Source organism: Monodon monoceros, unplaced genomic scaffold (genome assembly GCF_005190385.1).
Source record: "Monodon monoceros isolate NGI ecotype Baffin Bay Population unplaced genomic scaffold, NGI_Narwhal_1 Super_Scaffold_1, whole genome shotgun sequence".
Taxonomy (NCBI): domain Eukaryota; kingdom Metazoa; phylum Chordata; class Mammalia; order Artiodactyla; family Monodontidae; genus Monodon; species Monodon monoceros.
Genome location: NW_021703765.1, coordinates 61,214,962 through 61,237,338, shown reverse-complemented (window position 1 = coordinate 61,237,338; position 22,377 = coordinate 61,214,962). Strand labels below are relative to the sequence as shown.

The following is a 22,377-nucleotide window of genomic DNA, read 5'->3' as shown; positions in this document are numbered from 1 at the left end:
GTGGAACATGCAGAAAAACAGAAAGGAAATAAAATCTATAAAGCCACAACCTAGAGACAAACATTGTTAATATACCAGGGTTGTTTTGTTTGTTTTTCCTGCTAGTATATACATGTATACATTTGTTATCCATACAATTTGGGCCAAACAACATGATTTTATGTATTTATTTATTTACTAATAGCTTTCCTGAGATATAATCCACATATCAGACATCACCCATTTAAAGTGGTACACAATTCAATGGTTTTTTTGTATATTCACAGAATTGTGCAACCACCACCACCATCAGTTTTAGAACATTTTTATACCCCAAAGAAACCCATACCCTTTAGCTGTCAATCCCCAATTCCTCCCCTCTCCCAGCCCTAGGCAACCTATCATTTTCTTTCTGTCTCTGTATATTTGTCTATTCTGGACGTTTCATATGAATGAAGTACAGTATGTGGTCTTTTATGATTAACTTCTTTCACTTAGCGTAATGTTTCCAAGGTTCATCCATGTTGTCACATGTGTCAGGACTTCATTACTTTTTCTCTCTTTTTTTTTTTCAGGTGGCACCATGCGGCATGTAGGATCTTAGTTCCCCAACCAGGGATCGAACCTGGGCCCCCTACATTGGGAGCTTGGAGTCTTAACTACTGGACTGCCAGGGAAGTCCCTCATTCCTTTTTCTCTTAAACAACTTTATTATGAGCCACAGTTCATATACCATACCATTCACGTGTTTAAAGTATACAATTCAAATACTTTTAGTATGTCAATGGAGTTGTGCAACCATTACCTTAATCAATTTTAGAACATTTCCATCACCCCAGATTTCATCCCTTTTTATTGCCAAATAATACTTCATTGTATAGGTATACCACATTTTGTTTATCCACTCATCAGTTGGTGGGTATTTGCATTTTGTGAATATTATGAACAATGCTGCCATGAACATCTGTGTTCAGATGGTTCAGATGCTTTGTGTGTTTTCATTTCTCTAGAAGTGGAATTGCTGGGTCATATGGTCAACTCTATGTTTAACCTTTTGAGGAGCTGCCAGACAAACCATGTGATTTTTTTATCCTGATTTTCTCACTTAACATCAATCATGTGCATTTTCACAAACTGTTAAATGTTCTTCGAACACTTGACTTTTAATGTTTACAGAATTCCAAATTGTAGTAAACCAATCCCCTGTTATTGGGCATTTAGATTATTTTCAATTTTCATATCATAAACAGCATTTGCATGTGCATCTTTGGGCATCCGGTTTTCCATGCATCTCTGGTGATTTCTGTGGAGCAGATTAGTCAGAACTTTGGATCGCAGGACAGGCAGTTTTAAGGCTCTTGGTGCATGATGATGAATTGCCTTCCAAAAAAGCTGTGTCCATTTGCCTTCTCCCAAGTTGACTTTGAGAATGCCAGTTGCAGACCACCTTATATTTTAATTGTGTCCAAAGGTCTCCAGGGCAGGGTCTTGTTTGGGCATCTTTGACCCCATGCCCAGCTCAGTGTGCAACATATAATACAAGTTTGTGTTACACGAATGAGTGAGAACAAAGGAAGGCCCCGATTAGTACCAGTGTCTGAGTCACTATGAAGGCCGGCTCCGTAGGACTTGCCACCCAGTTGACATGGGGACTCGGTGCAGACTCATGTGTTGAAAGGCATCTCAAAGTTGAAGTGGCCAATGGGAGAGATGAGGAAACCATACAACATAGTCATTGAGACGGTCTGAAGACGGGCAGGAATTCTTTTTTGTACTCCACTCTGTGGGCAGCTTTATGTAAAGCCCTGGAAGAATGACCTTCACTGAGCTGGTGAGGTCATCAAACTCTCTGTTCACATGGATATCCTGAGGAGAAACCCATTACAAGGCTGTGCGTTATCACTTTCTGAGAACTTGACTGTTTTACTTATGTACCCAAGGTATCAAAGAAGCTTATTAGGGCATTAGTTGTCCCAAGCCTGAAGGATTGAAGCTGTAAACACATCTCTGGAAAGGCTTTGACTCAGGCCTGGGTTGAAAAAAATCAGAGGTAGAATAAGCAGTGATTTGTGACTAGACTCTTTTCATAATTTGTATTTGGGGATTCTCTCCTTAATGTTTAACCACCTTAGAAAAGAGTGACATTTTTTCTATATTAAAAAGGCAAAATTGAGTGAAAAGGGGTTCTCATCTCCTGTGCAGTTCCCCAAGTGAATCTTCCAGCACCTGCAGCCAGTACTGGACAGGGAGAGGGGCCACCTTGCAAGAGCTGAACCTGCAAATCCAAACATTGGTGAGCAGTGAGCATTGTGCCCCCTAAGCCACCTATTCTCTCTCGGCCAATGAAGAACCCAGGCAGGGGTCTGAGGTGAGACCATCGTGATACCCCACACGGGAGTGGGAGGCGAGTCCGAGTGGCATCATGACCCAGGTTGAACTTGGATGTGGCCACACCATGTATCTGCGCTGGGCACTCTTTCTCTAATCCCCACTTTTTTCCCTCTAAAATGGGGGAAATTATACCTCCTAGGGCTGTTGGGAGGATCAGAGATGAGTTTCATGAGAAGTTCTTACAGAAAAATCCAGCAGCTCTAGGGCAGACAGTGGATTAGCCTGGACAGACCTGAGAACACCAAAGCAGCCTTCACTTCGCATGGGATTCCTGGACACCTGAGAAACACACACACAGGTGAGAGACGATGAGCCCAGGGAGGCGGGAGGGGTCCCTCATCTTTGTTGATGTGGCTCTGGGCGGCTCCACTCCCTCAGCTCAGAAGGCACCTCCCTCAGACATGATGCCCTTGGTGAAACTGGAGTCGGGGAAGAAAGGAAGGGAGTGGACACTGACTGAGCCCCCACCCTTCACCCACTCTGTGCTGGGAGCCAAAGACATAGACACACAAGACACACCCCGCCCTTAAAGAGCTCACCGGTACAGGGAGGAGAGGAAAGGAAACATAAAAGTATAATGTGAAGAGTGCCATGAGACCAGGTGCACCAACCCTCCCTGGGAGGTAAAGGGTGGGCGGGGATAAAACCCCTGAGCTGAGCTTTACAGGTGTGGTGGGTGGAGCTGGGCATTTCAGTAAGAAGAGCCTCAGGATCAAAGCAGGGCTGAGAAATTGCACTGTGTGGTAGGAGAATTGCAAGCAGCTTGGGCTGAGAATGATGTGCCTCAAGGCGGGGGGGGGGGGGGTCTGCTGGCAGAGCCCAGAGCCCACATGCTGTGAATGACACGCTAAGCTTGGATTTGTCCAGAGGGGAGTGCCCAACAGATTTAAAGCAGGGGCATGTTTCTGGTGTAGAAAGATCACCTGGAAGCAGGTGGGAAGGAAGGGCCAAGAAAGTGAACAGGAAGAGGTGAGAAGGAGAAGCAGGCAGCCCCGTTCCCCCCTTCTCCCCACACTGTTCTTCAGGAGGTGAGATGGAGGGAAGATGTGGAAAGGGAGGGTTCAGCACTGGACCCCAGGCAGGTCTGTGCCGAGCCCCCAGCTTCTGACTCAGTGGGAAGGAACCCCCACCTAGAGGCAGCCCTTCAGGGGGACGACACGTTCAGGTTCGACTCCCAGAATCCAACGTGCCTATTCCCATCTGGAGGATGGTCCAGCAGGTGGCTGGAAATGGGGACCCAGAGCTTAGAGAGAGGTCTGGGTTTCAGCCGGAGCTAGGAGAGGAGTGAGCCTCAGGCTGGGGAAGGGTGTGCTGCTGGGGGCTCCTGTGCCAGCTGAGGGCCACGCAGGGCTGGATGCCCCCAGAGCTGCTGGTACAGTGGTCTTTGTGGGCCTACTCCTCCCTCCCTTCTCTGTTCTCTGCTCTCAGTGATCAGCCACACCCTCCCCACTGGAGACAGAATACCTGGATGGCCCCTGGGTTCCAGCAAAGCCAGGGGAAGAGCAGGGTAAGGTGAGGGGAAGCCAGGTGGCCCTGGCCATCTTCAGCAGAGCACAACTCCAGTGGGCTGAGGGGGAGGGGCAGCTAAGAGGGAAGGATGGAGGGGGAGGAGTCTGAAGGAGTTCTTGGGTCAAGCCAGAGATGGGTGAGTGAATGACAAGGGGAAGAAGTTGTCACATGAGGAAGCCAGGGGGCCCCCTACCCCACCTGGGCTCTGGGACCCATGTACCCACTGCCACTGGGGTGAGGAGATGTAGTGGGGGAAGGGTCTGTGTGGACAGGCACAGGCAGGTCTGTGCCAGGGCCTTCCCCATCAGGCTAGCACTCACAGCAGGAATCCTCAGTGTCTGGTTGACCTGCAGGCCCAGGTCAGGGCTCCCACTGCAGAGATGCGGTTGTTGCTGCAACAGAAAGGCGTGTGCATGGTACTGTCTTGCAAACAACTGTGCAGAGCCAGGTTGCCCCCAGGGTCTTGGCTGGAGCTGCTGGTGCAGCCCCCAGGTCCAGCTTCACGCACACGCCAGGGGCCCTGGGCAGGTCAGTGTGTAAAAGCTTCATCAGAGGCTTCGGTGTTCAAGATTGCCCAGCAAACACACCTAGAGTGTTATTCCCCCCACCTCCTGCACCAGCTGCTGCTCCCTGGCCCTCAGCACTCAGCAGGTGCTCCCACACATCCTGCCCCAGCTGGCACCCCGTTCCTATCCCCATGACAGCCACCCAGCTCCCTCCCCACCTCTTCCTACTCCTGATGGGCACAAACTCCAGGCCTCAGCACTGCTCTCGGCCACTCTGTTTCCACAGTCAGCCCCATGTCCCTCTAACTTAGACCCCAGCTTGACCTTGAATTTCAGCATCTCTCCTCTGGCCATGGCTCCTTCCATAAGGAGGAAAAGTGGGCAGGATGGAGCACATGTCCCTGCCAATGGCAGGCAGGCCCAGCTCATTCCGGCAGCCCTGGTGTGAGACTCAGCCGCAGTAGCCCATGACCTGTCTGGCCTCTTCCGTTCCCTCTGGGCTGTGGCTCCCGCTTTGGTTTTCCCAAGAGGCCTGGGACCCTGCCAGGGCCTGGAGGAGCAGCCCACCCATGGCAGGCCCCCTCAGCAGCCGTGTGCTGGGCAAAGAAGACCACTCCTCCTGAAACGGAGGAAAACTCGTGTGGAGCACACACCCCACCCACCCCTGCACCAGGCTCTGCTGAAGATGCCTTACGCGTTTGCACTTCCCAGCCCCTGGCCTCGCAGTACACGTTAAAAGTCCCAATTACAAAGGAGGAACTTGAGTGAGAAGGATGGAGCTGGGCTGTGGCTGCGGCCCCACCATGAGTGCGTGTGGCAGGTTTGGGCACGAAGTGGTAAACAGCAGCAAGATGAGCCCCAGTCCCTGGGTGGCTGTGGGCCTGGAGGCAGGGGCGGGGCACCCCGTGCTCTCACCTCATGTAGACCTCCTCCAACATGTTGTTGGTCTTGAGCCCTCCCCCAGCGCGGAGGCTCCCGGATCCCCACAGCCATTATACGAGATGTCCAAGACCTTCGGGAAGATGTTTGACGGACGCAAAGCAGAAACCCCATGGGACCACATGTGAAGGTGGAGGAAGCCAGTCCCCAGCCTCCGAGCCCAGGAGGCCCGAGGAGCAAAGAGCGTGGACAGAGAGCAGAAGACCACAGAGGTTCCAGAAGAGAGCCCTGGGGCTTGGACGTTGGTGACTGGCAGAGTGGAAAGACCAGAAGCAAGCACAGAGGGTGGGTGTGGATACGAACGAGCCTCAGGACTGGGCCATCTTCCTTGGGCAGCAGGCCCTAGAGACACAGTGATCAAGCTCCCCCCGCCCCGAGTGGGGACCTCTCAAGGGCAGGGCCCCCAAGGCACAGCGCAGCCCAGGGCCCAGAGGGCACCCCAGTGAAGGGCTATTGGATGAAACATACCCAGGAAAATGTGATGGGGAGGAGGGTGGGAGCTCGTGGGTGCCCTGGGGACACAAAGCCTGATCTGTCACCTTGTGGGGCAGGACCCCAGGTCAGCCCTGTCAGAGGGCAAGGCAGTGGCTGCTGTTCCCTGAGGAGGATCCCACAGAGGCAGCCGCCACCAGAAGCATCACAGGCGCCTGTGCTGCCCACTCCCAAGGCCTACGAACCACAAGACCCAAGGGAGCAGGCAGGGTGTTTGAGAGTGTGTGCTGGGATCCCAGGGCGCAAGGCTGTCATCTCAGGGAAGCATCTGCATCTGCCCAGCGGTGAGCATGTGTCACTGGACTGCATAGTGTCCCCACCGGCCGCCTGTATGTGATGTCTCAGAAGGTGTGCGACATTCAGCTGTGGACGCCTCACTTAGTGACATGAGAGTGGGCACAGGGAGACCACATGTTGTCGTCCTTAAGTAGAGCCAGGAAAATGAAAATCACCTGAAAAAACATTCTTTGAGGGCTTCCCTGGTGGCGCAGTGGTTGAGAGTCTGCCTGCCGATGCAGGGGACACGGGTTCGTGCCCCTGTCCGGGAGGATCCCACATGCCGCGGAGCGGCTGGGCCCGTGAGCCATGGCCGCTGGGCCTGCGTGTCCGGAGCCTGTGCTCCGCAACGGGAGAGGCCACAGCAGGGCCAGGCCTGCGTACCGCAAAAAAAAACAAAACAAAACACATTCTTTGAGCTCTGCTGAAAAGATCCAAGACTCATTTCTGAAGAGCTGCGAAAGATGGGGGGCTGGCGTCTGGGAGACCTGCCCCCAAAGGACAGGCCGGAGGGGCTTACTGGGCGAGGCCTCATACCCCTAGTCCCCTGGCGAAGGCTACAGTTCCTGGGCCTCGCAGGTGATTCCAGCTTATGTTAAGCTCAGTGAGTCCTGTTTTCTGCCAGGGCTGGTCCAAGCATCTCCCCTTCAGAAACACCAAGACAGACTTTTTATTCACTCTGTTCATTCCTTCAGAAAGTGATACCGATGCCCGCTGTGGGCTGGGGTCTCTGCTGCGCACCAGCGTCAGGGCGTTGAACCCCACGTGGGCCTGCTCTGCCCTCAAGGAATTCACATTTATTGGAGAAGCTATAAATATAAGTTAATGGGATGTTAGCTATTACAGACCACAACAGGGAGGTGTGGGGACAGAGTGGGGGCCAACCCTGCCTAGGGGGTCAAGAAAGCAGAGAGAACCTTGAAGATTGAGGGACACACTGTGCATGTGGGCAGGCACCGTGGAGAGTGGATCTGGGGAGGAGCGGATGTGCTTGTGGAAATGCACACAGGCCTGGCGCTGGGCTGGCCAGGTAAGCCAGTGGAGGAAGGTGGGAGTGACGGGCGCTCGAGAGATGCGTTAAGAAGTGAGAAGGTGGGTGGGAGGGGGCGGAGACAAGAGGCCAGGGGACCAGTTGGATGGCTTGTGCCACTGTCTACACAAGAGGTGACAGGGCCAGCACAGCTGTGGCAGTGAGGAGGCAGTGGTGTAGAAAAGGAAAGAGCAGGGCTGGGTGGGTAAGAAAGCTGAGAGATATTTTACACATAAAATGGGCAGAAGTCCTACCCACCCACCCCACTTTCCACTCTGTCAACACTTAGCTGGTCTGACCTGGTCCCAGTTCTCAGCCTCCAGCTGCCCCCCGTGTGGACCTGCTGATCCCTTTCTTCACCTGGATAAGAGCTCCTCATCCTCACCCAGGAAGCCTTGCCTGTTCCGCCAGGCTGGGCCGGGCCACTGTGGACCCCATGTCCACTGTGCTTCCATCCTTCCAGGCTCTGGCTGTTAGACCTCTCTGCCTGGCCTGTCTCTCCCACACACCTGGGAGCCCCTCGAGGGATCTGAATCTGACCCCTGTCCATGGTGCCGGCACCCAGCACAGGCTGGTTTGAAGAAATGCCCAGAGCAGAGGGCTCAGCCACCAGTTCCACAGAAGTGTTAGCACCTAGGAGAGCTCCCTGCAGGACAGTGAGGACTCCCTGGGCTGCCTCCCAGGGAACCTCCCAGAGAAGGGGGCTCACACCCTGCATCCAGCCCTGGATATGACACCCGCAGGTTCTCAGACATGTACATTGCTCTTCCTCAGACACTCCAGGGCTGGGAGAGGAGGGCGGTGGTCCGCCACTTTGCTGAACAGCTGGAGGGTGAGAAAGTTCTATATGCATGAATCGGCCTCCTGTAGTTCCAATGCTTGTTCTTCATGACCCCTGCAGCCAACCCATGAGGTAGGTGCCACCCTTGCCTTGGGTCAGGTGGGGAGACTGAGACCCCTAAGGGAGTCTGTCCCACCCACAGATCCCCATTTGGGGAAACAGCCCATCCCTGCCGTGCAGCCTTCGTGGGGCCTTGCCTTCCAGCCCCTCCATCCTCACTGCCTCTCCTGTGCTAACGCTCTGACCGTGCAGGCCCAGAGGGATGCCTACCCTTAGTTTGTTGAAAGTCTTAAATGAGCTTCTGTTTTTTTTTTTTTTTGAACTAATGTTTTTATAGTTACCTTTTTTTGTGTGTGTGTGTGGCTGTGTTGGGTCTTCGTTGCTGCATGCAGACTTTCCGTAGTTGTGGCGAGCGGGGGCTACTCTTCCTTGCAGTGCGCAGGCTTCTCATTGCGGTGGCTTCTCTTGTTGCAGAGCACGGGCTCTAGGCACGTGGGCTTCAGTAGTTGTGGCAAGTGGGCTCAGTAGTTGTGGCTCACAGGCTCTAGAGCACAGGCTCAGTAGTTGTGGCACACGGGCTTAGTTGCTCCGCGGCATGTGGGATCTTCCTGGACCAGGGCTCAAACCCGTGTCCCCTGCATTGGCATGCGGATTCTTAACCACTGAACCACCAAGGAGAGTTTCTCTTTTTTTTTTTTTTGCGGTACGCGGGCCTCTCACTGCTGTGGCCTCTCCCATTGCAGAGCACAGGCTCCGGACGTGCAGGCTCAGCGGCCATGGCTCACAGGCCCAGCCGCTCCGCGGCATGTGGGATCTTCCCGGACCGGGGCACAAACCCGTGTCTCCTGCATCGGCAGGCGGACTCTCAACCACTGCGCCACCAGGGAAGCCCGAGAGTTTCTCTTTTAATTTCACTGATTTCACAACAGTTTTCTTAGAAGGCAGACTGTCTCTCTGGCAGTTAAACTCTAGGGCTGATTCGCCCAAGCCAAGGCTGGCGCCACCCCCACTCACACTAAGCAGTCAGAACAGTGATCCCTGAACTTTCTGGATCAGACAAATCTCCTGGGGCTCCTGTTGAAATGCAGATGCACCCACATCTCCCCCAAGAGGATACAGAGGTTCAGGAGGCCCAGGGCCACGGAATCTGTATTCCTAACCCAGGGTCCCAGGTGATTCTTAAAATCAATTGGGGTTGTTGAGGACAGGCAGGTAGAACTGCATATTCCTGGCAAAGCAGCCAGCCCATGCAAAGGCCCTGGGGCATGAACAAAAGTGGTAAGATCAAGGAATTCCACTGATGTCTTCCACAGCACTCGGAATGAAATCCTCATGCCTTTTGCCATGATTTGTAGTTCTGCGGCCCTGCTGTCTCTCCATCCCACAGCTGGACCCTCTCTCCTGGCATAGTAGCCCAGTCACACTGGTGTCTGTGTGCCTGGGAAATAGTTCCTCATCTCGAAATGCTCTCCCTCTGGTCTTGCCATGTCTGATTCCTCCCCCATTGCACATTTCAGCTTAAACATCTCCTCCTTACAGAGTCCTCCGGAGTGGTCACCTCTCTAAAGCGGGGAGGGGCTCCACATTCATCTCTAGAATCAAGCCCTGTTTGTTTCTTTTGTAACACAATAATTATGGAGAGTTATCTTGTTAATGTGTGTTCCTTGAGGGCAGGGACTTAGTATACTTCATGGTTGGATCCCTAGTGGCTGTCAGCACCCAGCATATGCAGTGGTGGGCAGTAAGACATTCGGGGAATGGGCTGAGAGTTCTGTACGGGGATGGGGGGGGGAGCAGGATCCACAGCATGGATGCTCAGAGTGGTCCTGCCTACTCCACCCACCCTGCCTCAGGAAGATGGACATGAGTGCCACCATGGTCTCCCTGGCCAGTGGCCGGATGTTACCTGCTTGGTCATTCAGCTGGTTATAGCTCAGGTCCAGGGGTTTCAGGCCTGTGTGGGCCAACAGGAGTTCAGCAAGGTACTGGGCCACCTGCTCCTCCAGGCCATTCCCTGCCAGCTGTGCCTTCTGCACAGCCGGGTTCACCGCCAGGGCGGCACAGACAGCCCAGGCTCCCACCGCTCCCAGCTGGTTCTCCGACAGGTCCACATCTGGGGGCCAGCACCACTCCTTAGTGGTGGGATCCAAAGCCAGGCATCACCCTCCTCCCTCCCGCACACCTTCCAGGCCTGACACAGCAGGAGGGGCCTTGCAGTCAGACTGTCCAGGGGTGGATGGTGAGTCTGCCACCCATCAGCTGGGTCCCCTCCGGCCCCAGGCAGCTTCCCAGACCTCAACCCCCACTCCATGTCTCCACGAGTTTTGTCAAGAGGCTAAAACCACCTACTTTGTGGGGCTGTGGAGGACGTCTGCGATGTAGATGCAGCCACCCCGCTGATGATTTGTGCGTGGCATAACACAGCCCACCCACAGAAGCCCCCACTGCCACATTTCCGGGGACTGGCAGTGACAGCCCAGGTGGCTGTGTATGGAGCTCATATGTGAGCAGACACTCCGCTGAGCATATGTTTCCCACATACCCAAGGTCTAAGTGGCATTGTTGGGCCCACTTCACAGATTGGAAACTGAGGCTCAGCAAGGTTGGCTCCTTGCCCAGGGTCACCCTGCCACAGAGGCGGCATTTGAATCCAGCCCTGACAAACTCCAGCACCCTGCCTCCCGCACTGCCCGGCCCCTGACCCTCTGTGCCGCACTCTCCCACCTGCCTTCAGGCACTGGGAGGATGACGTATGCAGGGGTGCTGGCTAGCAGAAGAGGGTAGAGGAGGGGTCCAGCACTGGGTGCACCACAGAGGGTCTAACTCCACCCCACCCTCCCCACCCTGTGATGAGGCTCTGCCCCCAGCAACACCGGCAGGTCGGGGGGTGACAAGGCCCGGTGTGGGGGTAGCCTGCCCCCCTGTCCCAGGCACGGCACCTACCACAGATACTGCTTTTGCTCAGAGCACCTGCCAGGGCCTCCGTGCCGGCCCCACAGAGCCCACTGTCCCGAAGTTCCAGCCTCTTGATGTAGGGATTGGAGGTCAACACAGAAGCCAGAGCCTGGGCAGCCTGGGGCAGAGAGGGGCCTGAGACCTTCCCAGAGCTGAGGGCCCCAGATAGCTAGCCAGTACCCAGGCTCTGTTTGCAGGGCTTAGCCCACTCGGTGCCCTCCAGCTGGAAGGACCTCCCCTTCCCACAGGCCCAGGGACACCTGCTTCTCCTTATAGGCTCCACCCAGGAGCTTCGCTGACTCTCCAGCAAGTTATGGGCCGCTTGCAGGCTCCCCAGCCCTTGTACTGAACTTTGTCATAGCCCCGATCCCACCTGTCACCCATTGTGGGGGATGGGACATGCCTGGTACAGAGCAAGGCCGAGGAGTGTGTGGATGGGCTCAGGAAGGGACCACACCCATGGCTGCTGCTCCCAGGTCCTTGCCCTCCAAGCCTGGCCCCAGCATCCCTCCAGGGGTAGCTGGGGCCCCAGGCCACAGTGCTGCAGGTTGAGCTCTGGGGTGCTCCCTTGGTGCAGAAAGCAGGAAGCAGGCACGACGCTGTGGGCCCAGCAAGACCTCAGGTAGAGGGTATCCTTGCCCAGTTCTCCCAGCTTATGGGTGCCTGATAGGAGACAGGGATGGATGTGGACCCCTCCCCTGCCTCCATCACTATGCAGCCTTGTTTTCCTTCTAGAGGCATTTCCTCCTGCTAGTAGGGACTGTTGCCCCCACATACAGACAAGGACATTGAGGCTCAGAGAATGCAAATCCTTTCCCCAAAGTCATGCAGCTTATAGCAGCTGATCCTGGCCCTACCCTGCCTGTCTGACACCAAAGTGCATGCTGTGTCTTCCGCTGGATTGCAGACCACATACGCTTTATGAACATTTTATGGGGAAGGAAGCTGAAGCAATTCTAAGTTCTATACATCCATTACTTTAGTTTCTCCTGAGGGTTGGGAAAACCCAGCCCTGATCCCATGTCAGGGTGGGACAGCCCTTCTTAGACTGTTTGGCAGGATTTTTGCATCTTAACATCATTCTGGAAGCCTGTTCTAATCGTGGAACTCCTGATGCCTCCAGGAACATTACGGAGATGGCACAGGGCTGGAGCGGCCGCCGGCTGCCCCGAAGGTGTCCACGGAGGGATGCGCTCCTGCTGGACAGGGTCCCCTGCCTACTTGGCCCCAGCCTGCCCCCCGACCCGTAGGCACCTTCTTTCTCCTGGTCGGAGTTCGAATCCGCGTCCGAAGCCTTGTGGGCCTCCGGGACCCCTGCAGGACGCCCAGCGGCCGCCGCCGCCCCTTCCTCCAGCTCTTCCTTCTCTCCAGGCCCCTCGCAGGGACCCCTCATGGTTACTTCCACTCTGCACTCGCGGACACCGAGGCCGGGACTGCGAGGGCTGCATCGGGAGCGCAGCCAGGGGATGTGGGCAGACCCTCCGGTGCATCGACCTATCGGATGCGACGCATGGCGAACAGGCGCCCGCTACAGCCAATAGAGAGCCTCCCGGGCGGCAGTTGCCCAGGCGACCCCGAGTTGTTGGTTGCTGCGGACAACGCTGCAGCCCCGGGCTGACCTTGACCTGCTCGCAGCCAGGAGCGATTGGCGCGTGGCGGGCTTGTCTTCCCGTCGCCCTAGGCGGCTCCAGCATAGCCCCCTTTCCACTCCAGAGACTGGGGGTGGGGCAGCTCCTCGGGGGCGTCGCAGAGGAGGCTGGGGGACCTTGCAGGGCCTGGCCACCTCCTCTCTGGAGCCAGGGTCTCGCTCCCATTCTGTGAGTCCCAGCTCTCACACGCTTTAGCGTCGCATATGTTGCTCCCTCCACCGAGAACATTCCTCCCCAATGCTTCTTGTTGAACTTAAGATCTGCAAGTGTCAGTTCAGAGGTTGCTTCTTCCGCAAGCTTTCCTTGTCCTCCTCTGGGCTCCTGCTGGCCCATGCCGCCCTCTCACAATACCTATCCCACCTGTCATCACCCCAAAGAGGTGAGGCCAGAGGGCAGTGGACAGAGACTGCGCCTCTCTGTGTGTCTGGGGCCCAGCAGAGGGAGTCTGAAGCGGATGGGAGGCCCAGGGCAACGGGGGGTCGGGCCTGGGAGGTGGAGGCTGAATCCTGTCCTGAGTGTCCCTTTAATAGCTGCTGGCCTGGCCCGGCTTGGCGCCTGCTTCTTGCTTTACCTCCTGTTCAGCTGTGGCTGCAGCTGCTGTGCTGACTCACGCGCCCCAGCCGCCGGCAGGATCTGGGAGCATGGGCTCCCCAGGGGCCGTGGTGGGCTGGGGGCTTCTGGATTACAAAACGGAAAAGTATGTGAGGACCCGGAACTGGCGGGTGGGCGCCTTGCAGAGGTTGCTGCAGCTGGGGGTCATGGTCTACGTGGTGGGGTAAGAGAACGGCTCCTGGGCGTGCTAGCCGGAGGGATCACGACTGGTCCTGCTGGGCTGAGGGGTGAAGGTCTGACTCTTCAGGGGCTGGGCTGGTGGTTGTGGAGCAGGTCAGGAGGTGGGCAGAAGGAAGGCTCTCCGTCTGTCTAGAGGCCAGTGGGGTGTAAGAGCAGGTTGTGTGCTTGGGTGCCCACCTGCATTCTTTCCTGTGCCTTGTTCCCAGCCCCATATTGGGCTTGGGCACAGAGCAGGATGGGCCCCCATCCCTGCACAGGAGGCCCCCGGCCGGCAGGAGGTAGTCCCTGACACTTGTGAGAGCTGAAGCACTAAGGCCCCCAGTAGAGACCAGTTTAAGCTGGGTCAGGGTAGTCTTTAAAGAGGAAGCTGGATCTAGGCCGGGCAGGAGGAGGGGATTGGCTGGTGAAGGAGGTGGTGGTGGGCATCTCCAAGCCCATGGGTGCCTGGTGAGGGTACTGGCTCTCCTATGCATGGCCAGAGCCTCTGGCCTGTGCAGGGTGTTTGGTGTGGGAAATGAGGTGGGGAGGAGGTGGGGCCCCTGAATGCTGGCCTGGGAGCCTGGAGGGTATCGGGGGAGAGACTGAGCAGGTGGTCCCAGATCTGCCGTGTGCCAGGGACATACCATACCACCTGTTGCCTCCTCCTCAGGTGGGCCCTCCTCGCCAAAAAAGGCTACCAGGAGCAGGACCTGGACCCCCAGATTTCTGTCATCACCAAACTCAAAGGGGTTTCCGTAACCCAGATCAAGGAGCTGGGGAACCGGCTGTGGGATGTGGCTGACTTCGTGAAGCCACCACAGGTGGGTGACTTGGTGCTGCTGCCAGGTACTGGCACCTCTGATACCATCCCTGCACCGAGTGTGTGCGAGAGAGGGATGTGATGCCAGAGGGGGTGCTGGTGCTGTCACAGGGCCACGCTCGAGAAGGGCCTTACAGAGGAGTGGTGTCTGGACAGGGCTTTCAGGGATGTGTAAGAGGTTTCCATGCAGAGGAGGTGATGTGTTGGGAAGCCAGACCAGAGGGATGCATTTACAAAGTCTGCATCTGGAGTAGATAAAGAAGATGTGGTACATGTATACAGTGGGATATTTCTCAGCCATAAAAAAGAATGAAATAATGCCATTTGCAGGTACATGGATGGACCTAAAGAGGATCATACTAAGTGAAGTAAGTCAGGCAGAGACAGACAAATGCCATATGATACCACTTATATATGGAATCTAAAATATGACACAGATGAACTTATCTATGAAACAGAAACAGACTCACAGACATAGAGAACAGACTTGTGGTTGCCAAGGGGGAGGGTAGTGGGGGAGGGATGGATTGGGAGTTTGGAATTAGCAGATGCAAACCTTTATATACAGGATGGATAAACAACAAGGTCCTACTGTATAGCACAGGGAGCTATATTCAGTATCCTGTAGTAAACCATAATGGAAAAGAAAAAAATAAAAGTCTGCATCTGGAAAGGAGAGGAGTGTCTAGGAGCTCAAGGCTTGAGCTTGAGGGTGAGGTGAGAGGGGTGCAGGGTGCCGAGACCTGGAGCTTCCTGGACGCCTCTTCTCTGACCTGGAACACTGCTGTCGAGTGCTCCTCCTCTGCCCCTCCCATGCTGCATTTCCGGCAACTTCTCCTTCCACCCGATCGTCCACAACCTTAGTTTCCTCCTCTGTCCTGCCGGTGCCCAAATTCTAACCCCGGTGACCACCTGCCCTGAGCACAGCTGCCTCCTGGGTGCACACCCGCCACATCCAAAGAGAAATCATCTCCCTCTCCCAGTGTGGCCTTTTGTCATCCAATGACATCCACCAGTGCCGAGGCTGGACCTGCTGGATGCCTTACCGTCCCTCCCTCCTGTTCATACCATTTCCTAACAGCTTTCACAACTGCTCACACCATCCCTGAATGGCTGAGGTATCTGGTGGGTCCCCATGCGGCATCCAGGCTGAGCCTGCCAGCCCTTACCTTTGACCCTTAGGAGGCTTCCTTTCATGATGGTGGCCACGAAGCCCCTCTAGATCCTGACTACCACCATACCGCTGCCTCTGCCTCTGCCCAGCCCTCGCCTCCCCTTCCTGGGCGTGCATCCCCCACACCCGCTGAGCTCTCGTGTGCAGCACAGAGGCTCCAGTCATCTTTTGTCCAAACAGAGCTTACCTCCGGCTCCCCTGGCCCCTGGCCATGCCTGCAGTGAGGGGCACACCTCCCCACTAGCCTGGATCTTCAGTGCCTGGAAGCAGGAGGCTCTTGGAAAATTCTGGTTGAGCAACTAAATGAATGTGGGAGGCACACATGGGCTCAGAAATGGCCAGCAGCCCAGCCAACCTCCTGTCTCTGCCTCCCTTGCCTCACTGGAGAGCGTTTTCCTGGGGCTCAGGGCTGATGACCCTATGGGGCCAGGGCCCCTTCCCGCACAAGCCAAGCTGCTGGCTTCTGGCATCTCCCGATGGGAGCGGGGAGCAGAGACCAACCCTGACACTTGTCTTCTAGGGAGAGAACGTGTTCTTCTTGGTGACCAATTTCCTTGTGACGCCAGAACAAGTTCAGGGCAGATGCCCAGAGGTAAGGCTGCCTGAGGGCTTCCCAGCGGGTTCCTAGTTCCAGAATCTCCTGCTGCTGTCCCCCATGAGGTGTCCAGGCCCCTCCACATCCTGGTCCCACCTCTGGGCATTCTGAAGGTTGTCAGGGTAACACCCAGAATGGGGCACAGTGCTCAGGTGGGCTCTTATAATAGCAAGAGGCAAGCTGGGGGACTTCCCTGGTGGTGCAGTGGTTAAGTGTCCGCCTGCCAATGCAGGGGACACGGGTTCGATCCCTGGTCCCACACGCTGCAGAGCAACTAAGTCCCTGCGCCACAACTACTGAGCCCACGCACCACAACTGCTGGAGCCCATGTGCTTAGAACCCATGCTCTGCAACAAGAGAAGCCACCACAATGAGAAGCCCGCGCCCCACAATGAAGAGTAGCCCTCACGCGACACAACTAGAGAAAGCCCGCACACAGCAACGAAGACCCAGTGCAAACAAAAAGAAACAAAAAAAACCAGGCAAGCCCTTTTCTACGCACAGCCTCTATTAATGTGTGCTGGGGCAGCTTCCATTTTTGTGCGCAAACAGCACACTCCTGCTTATGCTGCACTCAGGGTCCCTTATGGTCTCTGGGTACTTTTCACTACAACTGTGGTCAAGCCCGTCTCCTGCCATCTTCAGATCCATTTCTTATCCAGAAATGCAGATCCTCCCCCTGAAATCTCACCTTTTCCCCTTGCCTAGGGATGTCCCAGGGATCCAGCCTCTGTCACAGAGCCCACTGACTCTTCTCTCCAGCTGTGGATTTTTTTCCAATTTTTAAAATTGTGATAACATACATGTAACATAAAATTTACAATCTTAACCATTTTTAAGTGTACAGTTTCCTAGCTGTGGATTTTGTTTGAACAGTCAGGAACCAGGACATAACCTTGGAAGCCTACCTCCATGGTGACATCTTTCTTTAATCGAGGCTAAAAGTTAATTGCTTGCTGGGCTGGAGAGTAACTGTGTGGTCCCTGCCCCTAAGTCCTGGTCGTTGGTCCCACCACAGTTGCTGGGGATGTCACATGTCCCTGGTCTGCCCCATCCTCAGAGGAGGTGATGTGTGTGCACTGGGCAAACGCATGATGTCCTTCCCTTTCCAAATGCTCAGACGACGCCTATTTATTGTTCAGTGTGTGGACTGTCCTGAAATTTTTCTGGGGCCATGGTTCTGCATTTTCTGGAATCCATGGGATTCCTCTTTGCCCTGTGTCCCAGCTTCTGGCTTGTCCCATGAAACTGACCACCAGATCTGACCACCCGGCTTCCTGAGAGCAGCTCCTCTGAGGGTCCTGGTCGTCTGGTCCCTCCCAGCACACCGTGCTCCCTGTAGTGTTACAGCTTCAGAAACCTGCTGAGCCTCCCCCGGGGCTGCAGAAGTCCAGCCCGCATACGCCAAGGAGCTTCTGCACAGACAGCCCAGCCACGATGCCAGGTCCTGCGACAGGGGCAGAGGCTGCAGCTGGGAGCCCCAGGGAGGCGCCTCCTCTGCCAGCTCAGGGCCTCAGGAAGGGTTTCCCACTGGACTCAGAGACTCAGTCAGGATCTTGAGGCTATCCAGGCAGAGGGGGCTGCGTGGGCAAAGGCCCCTGCTGTATGGGGTGAGGCATCTCTGGGGTCACCTGCTGCTCAGTGGGGTTGGAGCCTGTTTGGACTGGAGTGGGAAGGGTGGAGCCCAAGATATCAGGGCCCCAAGAGCCCTGCTGTGGAGCTGAGCTTGATCACAGGAGCATGGGGGGCGCAGAGGGGCTCAGGGGAGGGGCACTTCATCTTCTGTGCCTTGGGAGGGATGATTCAGGCTGCTGGATGGAGGAGAATGAGGCCGAGATGGGGACCCATGTTGGTCACCATGGGGTCTGGACAAAGGAGATGGTGGCCCAGCCAGGGTGGAGAAGAGGGGCAGATTCAGGACACAGGTAGGGACAGCAAGGCAGAGCAGGTGGCTCCACACTGTCCTCTGCCCTCTAATCACATTTGGCTCAGAGCCCCTGAGCCCTTCTTACCACCAGATGCTGTGTCCCCCCTGCTGCCCCTGAACTGGGTGCCCTGGGCAGCAGCGTCAAGCCTCAGCCGGGACAGAACTACAGAACTGCGTCTGTGGGCTGTGCCTTCCTTTCGGGGCCTGGGACCCCCGGAAAGCTCACCACCTTCCCCTCTTGGCTGATCCCCAGAACTCTGTCGCTGTGTGCAGGCACCTATGTCCCTGTTTTACAGAAGAACCAGCAGGGAAGGGAGGAGCCTGTGTACTTCCCAGGCCCCTCCCACCAGGGCCGCCCCCTTGGTCAGCCCCCAGCACCTCCGCCCTGGCATGAACTCACCTTCCCCACCGTCCTGCCATCTTCCCTGTTCTGTCCTCTGAATTGGACCAGAGGAGCTAGGCCTGGATGAACCACTTCTTTTTAAAAAAATATTTATTTGGTTGTGTGGGGTCTTAGTTGCTGCAGGCGGTCTCCTTAGTTGTGGCTTGCCAGCTCCTTAGTTGCGGCATTCCAACTCTTAGTTGCGGCATACGGGATCTAGTTCCCTGACCAGGGATCAAACCTGGGCCCCCTGCATTGGGAGCGCAGAGTCTTATCCACTGCACCACCAGGGCAGGGCAGTCCCCCTGGATGAACCACTTCTGCCCCGACAGAAGTAGCAGGGCAGGAGTCTTGCTCAGCCTTGGAATACAGCAATTGCACCCCTACCCAGCCAGGGCTGTTCGCGCCCCCCTTTCATTTGCACCCTCCATCTTTCTCTTGGGCCCCCAAACTCAGGGATCCCTGAGAGGCTAAGGCAGGGAGGGGCGTGTCCCTGTGGACTGCAGGGCAGGTCACGGAGGAGGCATCCCTCGGCCCTTGGCAAGTCTGCTCTCTCACCCCTAGCACCCCTCCATCCCGCTGGCTAGCTGCTGGGCCGACCAGGACTGTCCTGAAGGGGAGACAGGGACCCACAGCCACGGTAACCGGCCCCCCCAACCCCCACCTTGCAGTGCTTCCACTGGAGTGGGGGCTCCGGGGGCCTGGTGGGACCCTGGGTGGCTCATCAGTGCACATGGTGCCTCTGCGTCTCTCTGTCAACGGCCCCCTCCCCACCCCTCCCCAGGCCCCATGGAGATTTGAGGGCCTGGAGTTTGTCTTGCATTTTCAAGGCATAAAAACGGGCCAGTGCGTAGTGTTCAACGGGACCCACAGGACCTGTGAGATCCGGGGCTGGTGCCCAGTGGAGAGTGGTGCTGTGCCTGTGTAAGTCTCCCCCGCATCCTCCATCCCTGCCCCAGGACCACAGAGCCTGCCACTCACCGCCGCCCCCCCCCCACCCCCCCGCCCTGTCCCCTGCCCCACAGGAAGCCCCTGCTGGTCCAGGCCGAGAACTTCACGCTGTTCATCAAAAACACCGTCACCTTCAGCAAGTTTAACTTCTCCAAGTAAGGTGGGAAGGTCCTGGCTGGTCGAAGACCCTCTGTGTCCCCTGCCTGGCCTGACCCTCGCCCACCCCTTTCAGGTCCAATGCCTTGGACACCCAGGACCCAACATATTTCAAGCGCTGCCGCTACGACCCGCGCTCCAGCCCCTCCTGCCCTGTGTTCCGCATCAGGGACCTCATGGCCGCCGCTGGAGGGGTCTTTGAGGACCTGGCGCTGCTGGTGGGTCTGTGGAGGGGGCAGGGTTCCGGGAGGGCTGGGAGAGGGCCCCGGGCCCCAAGCCGGTGGAGCAGTGCTGTGCTGTGTGCAGGGCGGTGCCATGGGCATCCACGTCCACTGGAACTGCGACCTGGACACCAGGGCCTCTGACTGCTGGCCCCACTACTCCTTCCAGCTGCAGGAGCGGAGCTACAACTTCAGGTGCGGCCCCCACTGCCCACCTGCTCTGAGCCAGGTTCTTGTCTGCCTGTCCTCCTGTGGTGGCCGGGACAGACCACCCCTCCCAGAACTCTGGATGCCCACTATATGTGGGAGGGGGGCCCAGGGGAAGGAGGAGGTGGTCTCAGCTCCACGACCCCCAACACAGGCTCCATCCAGCCTCCCTCCTGAGCCCTATCTCCTCCACCCCACACCCCTGCTGCTGCTGGGACCCCTCCCCCAGCCCCTCCTCCCCCATCCTGCCTCTAGCACCTCCCTCCACTGCACAGGGGGCTTTCTTTTTTACTTTTCCCTTAAGGTTTTATCAAAAAAATTACAAAAATCTATAGAAAAGTTCAAAGATTAGTACCGTGAACACCCATATAGCTGTCATCTGGGTTCACCAGGGTTTTTTTTGTTTTTTGTTTTTACCATTTTGACACGTTTGCTTTCTCTCTCCTCTCTAGACTGAGCTGGATATATTTAGATAGATTTCAGACCAAACCATTTGAAAGTAAGGAGATGTCCGGCAGACACTCACCCTTCCCCAGGCTGTCCTGAGAATAAGGACCTTTCCCAAGTGACCGCTGTCCTGTTGTCACATTCAAGAAATTTAACACTGGCAGAATGAACCTAATATTTAAATTTCCCCAATTGTGCCAATAATAGTCCGAAATCTTTTTATTTTCCAGTCCAGGGTGTACTCAAGGAACTTGCATTGCATTTATTCTCATGCCTTTGAGTCTCCCAAGCAGACCTTCCCCTGCTGCTGCCCAGTGGGATCCTATGTTTCTGCCACCTCATGTCACCTCGTCACTTGCGTGCACACACACACAAGCGGACCTTGCCTGGACTGGTTTCACTGACCTCCCCTGCCCTTTGCAGCTATGTGGAGCTGGCCCCCACCTGTGCTCTGCTCCCCTTAGTTCTGTGCTCTCGCCGGTACTGCTTTGTCTAGAACTCCTTCCTGATCCCTGGAAAACCAACCTGCGTGTCCCCACTGCAGAAAGCCTTCCCTGGTTCCTAGGGGAGAGTGAGCTACCCCCTCTGGACCCTCACAGCCCTGGGCCTGCCCCCCAGCTCCCCCTGCCCCCACTGCAGGCGTCTATTTAGAGACCCCTCTACCCCATCCCCTCAGCAGGCAGGGAGCTCCTGAGAGGCGGGTCCTGCTTGCTCTTTCCCTGTATCCTCAACAAAAAACCCAGGACTCAGGGTAGGGCTGGGGGTTTGTGGAGTCAGTGGGTGAGTAAGATGGAGGCCTGGGAGGGCCAGCCTGGCCGGGAAGCGGGCAGAACAGGCCACCAGACTCTCTCCTGCCCCCAGGACGGCCACTCACTGGTGGGAGGCCTCAGGTGTGGAGGTCCGAAGTCTGCTAAAGCTCTACGGGATCCGTTTTGACATCCTTGTCACTGGGCGGGTAGGTGGGCAGGGGCGGGTGGGTGTGGGGTGACAGGCACGGCTTAGAGGCTTACCCAGGTCTCTCAGGCAGGGAAGTTCGGGCTCATCCCCACACTCATCACTCTGGGCACAGGAGCAGCTTGGCTGGGCGTGGTGAGTCTGGCTGAAGTGTGCTCCCTCTGGCTTCGGTGAATGTGGGCCCAGGCCCATCCGATGGCACAGCCGAGCCCCCTGACGTTAGGTCTAGTTGGGGGGGAGGTCTGGGGAGGTGGCGGGAGGGCGGGTTGGGGGCCGGGACACAGGTCAGTCCTGCCTCTCCCAGATCACCTTCCTGTGTGACCTGCTGCTGTTGTACGTGGATGGAGAAGCTCATTTCTACTGGAGGACCAAGTATGAGGAGGTAAGCTGCTGGCCTGCCTGGCGCCTGGGCTCTGCTACACTTCTGGGGAACGTCGGCCTGAGCCCCGACCTGCTGTCCTTATCTGCAGGCAAAAGCTCCAAAGGTGACCGCCAGCCCTGAGCAGACAAAACTGGCATCTGCACCCCTGCATCTGGCTGCCCAGGCTCCTTAGAGGGGCCCCAGCGCCTGTCCCAACAGCCAGGGCTGCTACCAGGAGCTGGACACCAAAGCCTTGGCCCTGGCGCCTGCTTGCTGGCCCATTCCTGAGGCCTGTTCCCTGCTGTCAGGGCTCGGGGCTGGGAAGGGAGGGGCCTTGCCTTGGGAACCTCATGGATGGAGCCCCAGCAGGACCAGGGCAGGGAGTGGGAGAATTCCATCCTTCAACTCCCAGGCACACTGTCCCTACCCTGACTCTGGCCTCGGCAGGGTACCGCCCAGGGAGCAGCAGAAGCTACTATTGCACAGAGACCTGCAGCGGAACATGTCCCAGGGCGCTGGTCACAAGGGCTCCAGCTGTGTCTGGAGAACTCTCTCCTAGCTCTGTCACCAGGGCTTCCAGCAGCGGCTCACTCACCAGTGGTCAGCACAGACCCTCCACTGGCTGTGCAGGCTCTAGCCCTCTCCCCTGGCAGCACCCCCATTGTAGGTAGAGCCCCTACCCTCTCAGCGCCGTTCCAGGGTCTGTGCTGCTGTAGTCTAGGGCAGGGTAGAAAGAGGTCTGACAAGAGGGCTGGCTGTCTCCGCTGCTCTGGTGCTGGGTACCTGGGGCTCGTCCCCACCCAGTTTGGGGGGGTCATCCATGGAATTCAGACTGGGGCAGGCA

General features: G+C 56.5%; 2 protein-coding genes across 3 annotated transcripts; one reads left to right on the top strand and one right to left on the bottom strand.

Annotated features, from left to right (window-relative positions):
- Window positions 1–530: 530 nt before the first annotated feature.
- LRRC74B (leucine rich repeat containing 74B) lies at window positions 531–12,311 on the bottom strand. The gene is given in 13 exon segments (XM_029226622.1): window positions 531–1,770; window positions 1,773–1,845; window positions 2,554–2,649; window positions 4,200–4,240; window positions 4,243–4,271; window positions 5,301–5,340; window positions 5,343–5,414; window positions 6,629–6,705; window positions 6,707–6,737; window positions 9,870–10,076; window positions 10,907–11,043; window positions 11,446–11,581; window positions 12,173–12,311. Coding segments are annotated over 13 exon segments (1,137 nt in total). The 3' UTR covers window positions 531–1,711.
- An 894-nt stretch (window positions 12,312–13,205) lies between these two features.
- P2RX6 (purinergic receptor P2X 6) lies at window positions 13,206–21,851 on the top strand. 2 transcript variants are annotated; one of them, XM_029231917.1, is made up of 12 exons: window positions 13,206–13,264; window positions 14,009–14,159; window positions 15,853–15,924; window positions 18,801–18,876; window positions 19,067–19,160; window positions 19,262–19,342; window positions 19,420–19,561; window positions 19,650–19,759; window positions 21,080–21,173; window positions 21,242–21,307; window positions 21,477–21,554; window positions 21,643–21,851. In XM_029231917.1, exons 1-12 carry the CDS (start codon window positions 13,209–13,211, stop codon window positions 21,724–21,726), a joined length of 1,104 nt encoding a protein of 367 aa, XP_029087750.1. In that variant the 5' UTR covers window positions 13,206–13,208; the 3' UTR covers window positions 21,727–21,851. The 2 variants fall into 2 exon arrangements, with proteins under 2 accessions (XP_029087750.1, XP_029087741.1); XM_029231908.1 differs by having other exon boundaries at window positions 13,206–13,342.
- Window positions 21,852–22,377: the final 526 nt, after the last annotated feature.